An 11,287-nucleotide genomic window follows, 5' to 3' on the forward strand; every position below is an offset into this window, starting at 1 on the left:
ATGGTTGCATGCCGAAACATGCTTCCATGGATAACGGCAGGGTTTTCAAGACTATTTACCTTAATGATATGACAATGAAAAAATCTTAACTGGTTCATTTCACATATGGTTCGCTAAATATATGTGAGAAAGTTAGTTATAAATATCGTTTGTTTGCAATAATAGCAGCTGCTTACATGTCCAGTTCCCGTTGAGTCCTTTAAGTTCTCGTAGGCATTCACCAGGGCGCTAGCAGCAACATCATACAGCTTTCCAGGGTACCTTGCAACAAAGCAATGTTGGGAAAGACATTTTTTATTCACCATGTTAAAATCTGAGCATAAGCAACCATTTCTGTTCTTAAAGACATGCAAACAAATAATACCCTTTCACTTTAATAGACCAAAAGGGGGAGGGGAAGGTGAACTAGCAGGTAACTGGCAATTACGGGATGATTAAAGGAGGCAAGCTCACTGACCAAAGCGAAGCAACCTTCATTCCTAGTGTTTATTTCCTTTTTTTATCGCCCCATTACTGCAGTCTAAACAACACAATATGACCATTATCACTCAATGACATTCTGGAAACAAGACGAAAAAATAAATGTTGCAAGACATTACACCAAGCTAAAAGTAGGTGAATTGTTTTTCTGGCATTCAATCACAAAAATTCCTGTTTCTTTATTGTGAAAATTCACTACATACATGGCACATCAAACAACACGCATATGAAAATTGTTGCATTTTGCAAGGCACAATATGCTGCATTTCAGCCTGCCAAATAAATTAAGTTCGGTAAAAATAGCATTAGGCCAAGTTAAATATCTCCAGGTAAAAAGCCGCAATTGTAGCTCATGACCTACCACGGTGTTCTGTGAAACACAATTGAATCCCATGCAACACTATACCACAGACAAGCATGTTCTCTGCTAAAAACACTAAATGACTAAGAAAGTAACTGCACTCACCTTCTTATGTAAACATTGACCACAAAGCGGTAACTAATAAATGAATTGACTCCAGTTACTTTGTTCAATCACAGCAGTAACATTGTTTTTTGCGCAGCTAAGTGGCCCACAGAACATTTGTACGAATCAATCTAATTATTACGCTTTGATGCAGCTCAAAAAGGTGAACTGAAATTGAATAGCATACTTGCGAACTGCCAACCTCACAACATGAAAATTCGCGCGAGGGAGGGGGGAGGGAATCAAAAAAGTTTTCACCCCCCCCCCTTCCCAAAAAATAAAAATTTGCCGCTGTGTGAAACGGCGCATGTGGTCCATACTTGTCACGGCTCCGCGAATTGACAAAGCACAGAAACTCAGTCGTGTATGATCTCAGAAATATTTGCAAGTACCGTATTTTTCAATGTATAAGACGCGGTGTTCTTATGAATTTTTCGTCGGTGCGACATATGAACGTTTTTTTTTTTCGGAAAACGTGCCGTCAAAACCAGATTTGATGTTATGGCCATGCGAAGCGCGCTGGTTGACTTAACTACTCCGGCTTCTGTGCGCTAGGTGCCGGGTTCTTTGCGGGATGAGTTCCCGAGCGCAGTGCGAGAAGGACGGAGCAGCAACGCAAGCGGCGGCAGGACGACCGCGAGTCGACCGACCCCGATGTTGTCGCATCTGCAGATCGCTATCAAGATACAGTACGCGCCGCTGTGCAAACTACGCAGTTGCTACCCGAGTACAAGCCCCCCCCCCCCCCTTAACTTCCGCGCTAGCACGTCTTCCCGCTTTCCTCCCTTGTGCGCGATTCGGCTCACAGTCGCAGGCTTTCACTCGCACATACAGCATATGGGGCGCGGGGACGATGTTATCGCCCTTGGACTTTATACGGAACATCGCGGCAGCTACGACGGCAGAAATGCGGCTGGAGTAACCATATATCCCACTCATGCGCTTGCGCATGACCAGCGTTCACCGAGTGAAACGTCACTAATTTTTTTCTTAATGGCTTACCGAACGAACAGCTGCGTCTTATACACCGGTGCGACTTATATACGTCTTTTTCCGGGAAAAACTGCCGTTCTGAGAGGGGTGCGTCTTATACAAAGGTGCGAGTTATAGACCGGAAGATACGGTACTTATTCTTGGCTTTTGAAAGTGCCATCCATCGTTCCAACTAAGCTCAGTGAAACAAAGAGTAGTTCGGCATTCGCACTTCACTCGACAACCTGACAAAGCCAACTGAAGCCAAGCGCAGCTCACGGTCATATAACGACTGGATTGCTAAAAATGCTTGACTAAGCGTGAGACTAGCCAATCCGGAAAATCCAATATGGCATCGCCCGTCGGCTGGTCGCGTTCGTGGTCGTGCCGGCGGCCACTACCACAAATCACAGTGTATCCTGGTGACGAACTGCTCCGGCGCCGCTTTTCCCCATGGTTATATTACAGGCCGTAAAAAAAAGTGGCGGCCACTTTTCGGGAGATTTGAGGTCGCGTTCGTACAATCGGGAGATGCGAGAAAAATTTGGGAGGCTCCCTGAGAATTCGGGAGAGTTGGCAGGTATGGAATAGACATCCAATATTTACAACTAAGCATGTTATTGACTAGTTATACACTGGCTTGCAGAAATGACATTCCATGCTCTTTCATGAACAGGGTGCAGCATTATGAAAGCCACAGCCTTCGGCAACAAATAAGTGCAAGCTTGAAAACTAATCGGAAGATCAATGGTATCCTGACCAAATGACTAGTTTTTGAGGACATGCCTGTTCACGCCCTTTGACTGTCTAAGGGTCCAGCTTTTGTAATGCTGCAAACAGTTAGCAAAACACTGATTGGGCCTTAGCCGAGAGAAGCAGAAATTAATGAAACTGATTTACACACCACGCATCATGTAAAAAAATCAAGTTCTCAACTGTGTCAGCACACTGCAAAAGACAAAACACTGAGAATGTTACTTATGCCCATGCCACAATATCACATGTGCAGGCACTGCATAAAAATTATTTTTAGTATGCTGCATGAGAAATGTTAGCATGTAGCGCCAGCAATCGACGCAATTGCCCTAGGAAAGAAGACGAGGTCAGGCGATGCCACGTATGGTGCGGGAGCTTAGTTGGCTGGGAACGGAAGAAATAAAAATCTGTTGAGTTCGAGTTGCGGTGCTGGTACAGTCTCGTCTCTCTCTCATGTGCTCTACAAACATAACTGACAAGACGAAGTTTGGAAGGCAGCACAATACAAATATGTTGGCAGGTGTACAGGGAGTCACTAGTTTCCTTTGCAGCAAGTCTGTACACACATAAAGGCACAGCCTTTTCCCTGCAATTGTGAGCTCCAGGACAGCTGCATGTGCAACTGATAGTCCCAAAGCATGCACTGAGGCCTTAAATATTCACTACACACCAATACTGAGAACATTAAGCAACATTACTAAACAACAAGCAGTAAGTGCCATCAAAGGGATGCGCATGAAATGTAATAAACATGCTAACGTCATGCTTAGGAGGCTTACATTGTGTATGAGCAGAGGTCACGGAAAAGCCATTGCACTACTTGATTTCTGTTCCTGAAATGCTTCCCAGGCTCATGATTTTCCATGCTCATCTTCAGGGTTAATGGTCGGATTCGGCAGCGTGTAGACCGTGCGTGCAGGCATTTGTTGCTGCGTCTCTGGCACCACCTCGACATCAAGGACGTCAACAATCCTAAAATACAGGAAAAATAAACAAGAGTTCAAAATTTTGCAGATTTCCAACAATGCTTTTAATTCAGATGCTCTTAGGAGAGCCAGGAAAGCGTTCACTTTGGTCGCTAGCCCGTGGTTCATGTCATGCAACAAGCATTTGCTTTGCTTTTTCACCCTGCTGCACCTTTCTCCTGTGCTGGTTTCTTTGTACATGCTTCCCCTGCCTTTGTCTGCCTCCCAGCAGGCATGAACATTACGACATGCTTCTCATCATTACAGTAGACTCAGAGTAATTCAAACTTGGGATGTTTTGTACTCTCAGTTCAAACTAATTTGGAATTTTTGGTTGGCCCGCTATGTTTTCAATGTATTTAAATGCCACTTCATTCGAACTGCACCATTGCGTTAATTCATACTTTTGCTTGTTTGTACTGGCAAAATTAGATGCCTTTGCCACACCCAGTTGAACATTTACGATCATACATCTTTAAAACAGCAAAAATAAAGCCAATGGTCTGCGTGAACTTAATTGATATGACTTTCACCACATCGCTGAGACACGCAAGTTCGTCATCACCTTGGAAGACTAAGAAAGAACTTGCTGCCCTTGCTGGAATATAAAACTTTGCTTTGAAGTCATATGCTGCAAGAAAGCAGTCAACTATTCCCGATCAAAAGGATTTTTCTTGCCATGTAAGCTAATATGCTGCCCTGAGTCATATTTATGCTTGCATCTGATAATTCATACTTCTGTTAATGCAAAGTCTGAGGTCCCCTTGAGTTTGAATTATCTATAGTCTACAGTAATATGAAATGTGACAATGAATGGTGGGTGAGGACAAAAGTTCTGCAGCAAGCAGCATCAATACTCACGTGATGGGTGCTCTTCACAAGAGGTCTGTTGCCAATAAAGCAGGATTGTGGCACCAAGTCTGTGTCATCTCAACTGGGCAGTATCCATGCAAAAATTACATATATTTGTGGCACTTGATGCTACTGCTAGTTTAATTCCACCTTTTTAATATTTATGCACTGAGTAATTTTGCAATGAGCTTTTTTTTCACCATTCGGAATTGCTAAACACTATCCCGTGTGCGACCAACATTGCGTGGCATTTGCTGTTGTTAAAGCAAATCTTTGGCTCACATGCATAGCAGCTGTGCATCCTATTGTCCTATAATACATTGCTGCTGTGCCCTCTAACACAAACATACCCCATTTCTATATTTCTATACAATACATGGAAGCTCATCGAAGCAGTGGTTTTAGTCAAATAATACAATCATGTCACAGTGTGCCAGGACATGCAGCTTTTTTTCCATTACTCGGTCATTTAACGACAATACAACCTCGCCACTTGACAGATTTTTGCACAGAGGCAGCCTAGCTGTGGGCCTTCAAAACATGAATAATAGGACTATGTCACAAGAAGACGGGAAAATGGACACAGGAATTGGTGGCAAAATGAGCATGTTTCTCTTATCCCTCCTTAGTGTCACCCAATTATAAACATACATTTTTGGCTGTACACCACGGTAAGGTACTTGTGAGCAAAGTTAGAACTTCATATTTAGCATAAGCATTCAGCTCACAGCTCAGATACCGAAGACGACCAACATCATGTAACCACCAAGTTGAACACAACTGACAAGAGCAATAGCGAGGCAGAAACGCACATAAGGAAGTGGAAGACAGCTCATGCATGTGCAGTTCAGATGGCTACTCTTAAGTGCTGCTACCCAATAGACGTGCCAAGAAGCTCCTTATTACTATGGGCTTAAGGAACCCACCTTGTCAGAGTCCGGGCCCCTTTGTTATTTGGTTGTCATGTTTTAGTATGCTCTGACACTGAATACTGCATCTTTGAGTCGTGCTAAATTATAGAAGACCTCATTTTCACAGCCCTTTGTTGTACCCTGCAAAGGGCACGACATACGTTTTCGTAGATTAAAGCGGCCGAGTTTGGACCAGATTATGAGCTTTTGCCATACATCAAGTGGCTAATAGAGCCACTAAAGAAAGCATTTCTGCAGACAATCACATCTGCTATTTCTTTTACAGGTTTGCTAGCTGCTTGAGGGCAGTGTTACCCATCTTGCACTTCAAGAAAATAAGAGGGGCCAAAACAGGTAGGCAGCACATTCAGGAACATAGGCAGCTTCCTCTCCGTGCAAGGGCCACAGATAAAGCATAGCGGGCAGCATGCAGCCAAGCTTTGCCGCTGCAAAGGGAGATGTATTGTGCTCCAAACACCTTGCACCTTTGATATAACTGGTACAAAGACTGCCAGAAATGGTTCTTACTTCACAGAAATACCTGTGATTAGAATAAAATATGGCCTGAAAACTTGTCACGAAGTGCATTTTTATGTGCTGGTTTGTTACTGCTGAATACAAGTCCAGCTTAATGAATACCTGCAAGCACAAGCAATGCATTCGCAAAAGCTGCTGCAAAGCATACATATTCTTTTACAGAGACAACACAACGAGAGTACAAACATTTCTGATACTGGCAATCTTTGTAATAGCATAGCACTTCAATGTTTTGAAACAGTAAAGAGGTGCACGAAGGAACCCGAGAGCCGATTCACAAAGCTTTCGTATGCAAGAATTTGTAAAAGTGATGATTGGTCAGCATCCCAAGGGTCCGGTCCACCCATGAAACAGGATGCAAAAACCAGGGTGCTGGCCAGTAATGAAGCGCTGTTATGAAGGCTTGCACATGGAGAGCTTTGTGCATCTAAGTCCACTCATTTGTGCTAGCCAAAACAAGTCAAAGAGTACGAGATGCTGTTAGTAGAACCAACATTAACAGAGCTTCCAAGTTGCCTTTTCAGAACCCACAGCACATACTCCAATGAAAGCAGGGAGAATTTATTACAGCAATGACAACAGCAAAGGCACACAGGACATGTCACTTGGTCAGTGCCACCATAGCTATCATTCAAGATACATTTACTGGTTGGCGCGTACAGCTGCACTTCGTTCCAAAAATCAATGCTCCGATATACATATAACATACATATGCACAAAATCTGCACTTACCGAAATTCACTTGCTTCTTTTATTTTCAGTTTAGCTTTATGGGGGACAACAAAATCATTTGTCGTGTCCACAAACATTCCAAAATCTTCATCAAAGACCTGCCAAGGGAAATTACATTCATCAAATATTGTTTGAACCTGTTGCAGTAAAATCTGTTTAAAATGCAGCCAAGCATATTTATGCACAAAACCGTGGTGCAGCTCAACCGGCCATATCACGGTTAGTAAAACGAGGCATTGCTTTGTTTTTATTTATTACTATTAAGGTAAAAATGTGGTTTAAGCGGCTAAGCTTCAGCAATGCTGCACTGACCATATACGTTCTTTGACGCAGCATAATAAGGACCGCAACCACATCATCATATAGCACTTGTGTCTAGTTTGGACAAATTTCATTCAATTAGAGAAAAGGAAATTGTGAAAGCTTTCTGTTCCCAACATCCTGTCCACAATGCCAATATCTCCTGTTTCCAAATGCAGTTTTGTCAAATTATATATGAGCATGACACGCAGCGTAGCGCTGAAGCAGGACAATGGCTCGGCACCGCGGACCTCGCCACGCAGCCGATATTAACGTTACATAAAGCTAATGAGGGGCAACTACCGGCATCAAGGTAGCAACAACACCGTCCCGATGTAGTCTGAACATGCCGGCCTATACGTAGCAATAGGCAGCAAAAGTGCGGTCGCACTTTGTGATAGGCGGCAACAAGCAAAGCCGGCGGCAACAATAACGGTAAATTTTGAGCGATACAGCTCGAATTTCATACGGCGAATAAGCAAGAGTAAAACATCTCTCTTTCGATAGCGCAAAAGCGCACAACGGTGTCTTGAAAAGCGCAACGCTTAGCACGCTACTCGCGAAATTAACACTTCATACATGCAATGAATTGAAAGAGATAATTGGTCGTGCTAGCAATGCTAGTCTTTAACTACCTGTCGTTTACAAGCAGTAAATATAGTAGAAAATGCAACGCTGCAGCTCGTGATTACTCACCTGCAAGCTCAGGGAGGCGCAGTCTTGTCCGGCGAGAACATCGGTCTTCTGCAGGTAGCTGAATAGCTCGTGTTTTTTCCACTCGCCAGTGAAATTCACCACTGTATTGAGCTCTCGAAATGTCACCAGACATTTAAACGCCATGTCGAGAAACAGAGGCGCAAAGCGAAACGCACGTGGGCGAAAAGTTGCAAACGCACGTGGGCGAAAAGTAAAGAAACGCACGCGCAAAACGTAGAATAAAGAACGAACAAAGAACCAACGTGCGAAATGCCACTCGTAGCACTCGAAGCCTGAGTACAGCTAGTGCGAGCGCAAACAAAACCTATATAGCGGCAGCGAGAAAACGTCGAGGGATGGCAGCACAGGCGTTAACGCTAAGTTATTAGTGTGTTCGCTTACGGCCCTCAAGAAAATATTGCTCATACTGGCTCATCTTACTTTAAGAACAAACCACGTTTATAAAAACGTGCTATACTACGTCAATATTTAAGTTTAGTGAATTATTCAATATTTATTATAAAGCACATCGCATGCTTTGCTCACGCTGCGCATATGTATGTCGAGAAGTTGCGCGCGCGGCAGCGTCTACACGTATTCTACACTGAAGTGTAGCAAGCAGTGTTCGCATCACGGAAGGCATGTTTTTCCGGTGACTTGCTCCAGTGTGTGAAAGCTGTCTTTAACGCAAGAAGTTAAAAGCGCGTGTTGTGGCATCTGTAGCCGCGGACTTTGTGTTCCGGGTCGCTGCACTGGACGTGGTCAGCCAGCGCTGCTTTTGTTTTCAAGAAGAGGACTGCTTCTGTTCACGCGTGTGCCGTGTAATGGAAGTGAGATACTGCCCTCGATGCCCGTTCTTCTCGTCGCAGTTCACCAAGGTGATTAACCACATTGGTGTGGTTCACAGTGCGGAGGCCAACTTCAGTGTTTTTTGTGGCATCGGCGGCTGCGCTAATACGTACGCAAACTTTTCATCGTACAGATCGCATTTGTACCGCCGTCACAGAACCTTACTGGAAGATACTGGCAGCAGTTTGCAGCACCGTTCCCACGGAGATGCAAGCAATGCAGACCACTCGGATCAAATGGACAGTGAATGTTTTCTCCAGGAAACGGACCCCGAGCCCATGGAGCCAGAAAGCTGTGGCATCCAAGACGAATTACCTAACGATTCTCCCCATACACGAACGGCAAATCGAAACGCTGACTTTCAATGCTTTCTGGAAGAAGCGAAGACTGCAATATGGAAGTTCTTTTTCAATGCTACTGAGCTCCATAACTTGTCCCACGCGGCTGTTGAAAAATTGTTTTCCGAACTGCAGCTGGTTTTTGAGCTCGTAATGAAAGCATATGCTAATGAAATAGCACATGCTGTGAGGGCATCGGGAGCAGCTCGGGAACTTGACCTCCTGCTGCGTTGCTCGTTCGTGCCCGAGCTCTTTAAAGGGCTCGACAAGAAACGTGCCAGGGACAAGTATGCCAAAGAGACATTTCCTTTTGTTGCACCGGAGGAGCAAGTCTTAAGCCAGGGGGGCATGTATCATTATGGGCCGTTGCCAAAGCTACTTCATGTGCTCTGCAATATACCAGACATTGTGGCTCATTTGAATACACCGAAGCCTAGGGACCATGCGCCGAGTGTTTACAGAGATTGCACAGATGGCATGCTGTACAGAGAGCACCTTCGGTCTCTGATACCAGAAAATTGTGCTTACACGATAATTATTTTGTTTTATACTGATGAGATTGAGGTAGTCAATCCACTGGGGGCCAAACGAGGAACCCATAAGCTTCTGGCCGTTTACTGCTGCCTGCTCAACCTCCATGCCAAGTACAGGTCGAAGCTGCAGAGCATATATATGGTAATGCTTGTGCGCTATGTACATGTAAAGACCTATGGTCTCGCAACCGTGCTGCAGCCGCTGTTGACAGACCTTAACCACCTGTACGACAAAGGCCTCACTTTTGACTTGAATGGTGTCATGACAAATGCCCAAGTGCTATTGTATGGCTTTTGTGGTGACAACCTGTCAATGCACCGTCTAGGAGGCTTTTCATGCTGCTTCAGTACTGGCCGTGTATGCAGGTTCTGCATGGTGTCCACGAATCGGTTATCACTTCAGACAAGCGAAAGCATGTGTAAACTACGCACCAGAGAAAGGCATAAACTTCATCTTCAGGCAATTGCTGTGAATAGTGCCACAAACAAACGCCTGTACGGTGAGAACGAGGCATCTGCTCTCCTCCAGTTGCCTTATGTTGATGTCACCCGCCAGCTGCCACCTGACCTCATGCATGATGTTTTAGAGGGAGGAGCAGAGTGTGTTCTGCGCCGCGTTTTGAACTCTATGTTATCTGCTGCCTTACTGTCCAGGAGAGACGTAGACGCAGTATGCAACTTGAGTATGGTCCAAACGATGCAAAAAACAAGCAGTTGAAATCAATGCGACATTTCTGACCAGTAACGCTTGTTTGAAAGGAACAGCGTCAAGCAAGTGGTGCCTATTAAGGTTCCTTCCATTAATTCTGGGGGATAGGATCCCAGAAGGAAATAAGGACTGGGAGCTGCTTTTGCAGTATAGAGAAATTGTGGACATTGTATTTGCACCAGAGATTCCTGCCGAGCGGCTAGCATACCTTGATGTGCTTGTGCAGTCATTTTTAACAGACTTTGCTGAGCGATACGGCCCCAGCACTGTTACACCTAAGTTGCACTACATGGTGCACTATGGACGGTTTGCGCGCGAGGTAGGCCCGTTGAAGAACTTCTGGGCAATGCGCTTCGAAGCGAAGCACCAGTACTTCAAAAAGATGGCAGCCTGCATAAAAAACTTCAAGAACTTGACCTTCACGCTCGCGAAAAGGCATCAGTTAAAACTGAGCTATGAGCTACACAGTTGTCAACTCTATGAAGGGCTGAGAACAGCACAAAGCAGGCCTGCTGACTGGGGCATGCTCCCAGAATGTGCCAAACAAGGTTGCCAAAAACAGTTCATGAGGTACAACATGCGACCACTTGATCGACGCAAATACAGATGTGGAAGTGTTTGGTGTCACATGATGGGGAGTTTCCAGAATTTTATGAAATTCAATCTCTTCTTGTTGCTAGTGGTGAGCTGTACATCCTCACAAGTACCCTGCTTATTGACCACTTTGATCGACACAGGTTTTGTTACTGTGTCAAGAGGTCTCAGGAAAAACAGCTACACAGAGCAACAGCAGAAAAGTTGTGAGTATTGCCTACTGGACTTGTACAAGAATGAGTTATTGTTCCAAAATGGGAGGTTTGGTGAGCAATATGAATGAGCAAATGCAAAGTGGCCGCTCTGCCTGTAGTGCACGATACACTGCAGAGAATAAACAGTTCTTAGAGCTATCTTATTATTGTCATAATATATTTTAGAGCGAAAGCCCTGCTACATCATGCCTCGCAAGGTCATTCATCATATCGCAATGATCTTAAGCCGCCGGAGCGCAGTGTGGCAGGTGTGACGTCACGCCACGTGATCTGCTGCGGAGAGGCGTCACAGCGGCACTCGCTCGGAGCCGGGGGCCACTGCAGAACCATTGTGGTTAGGCAAGGGTTTAACGGCTGCTTTTGCCTGTGCTTGTCGCTCAGG

At 44.8% G+C, this 11,287-nt stretch overlaps 1 protein-coding gene across 1 annotated transcript; it reads right to left on the bottom strand.

Annotated features, from left to right (window-relative positions):
- Nucleotides 1-3,449: 3,449 nt before the first annotated feature.
- LOC125943809 (uncharacterized) lies at nucleotides 3,450-8,654 on the bottom strand. The gene is made up of 3 exons (XM_049663334.1): nucleotides 7,668-8,654; nucleotides 6,672-6,769; nucleotides 3,450-3,646 (listed from the first exon to the last, which is right to left on the bottom strand). The coding sequence occupies exons 1-3, from the start codon at nucleotides 7,809-7,811 to the stop codon at nucleotides 3,526-3,528; spliced, it is 363 nt and encodes a 120-aa protein (XP_049519291.1). The 5' UTR covers nucleotides 7,812-8,654; the 3' UTR covers nucleotides 3,450-3,525.
- Nucleotides 8,655-11,287: the final 2,633 nt, after the last annotated feature.

The sequence above is a fragment of the Dermacentor silvarum genome, chromosome 3, assembly GCF_013339745.2.
Source record: "Dermacentor silvarum isolate Dsil-2018 chromosome 3, BIME_Dsil_1.4, whole genome shotgun sequence".
Classification (NCBI taxonomy): domain Eukaryota; kingdom Metazoa; phylum Arthropoda; class Arachnida; order Ixodida; family Ixodidae; genus Dermacentor; species Dermacentor silvarum.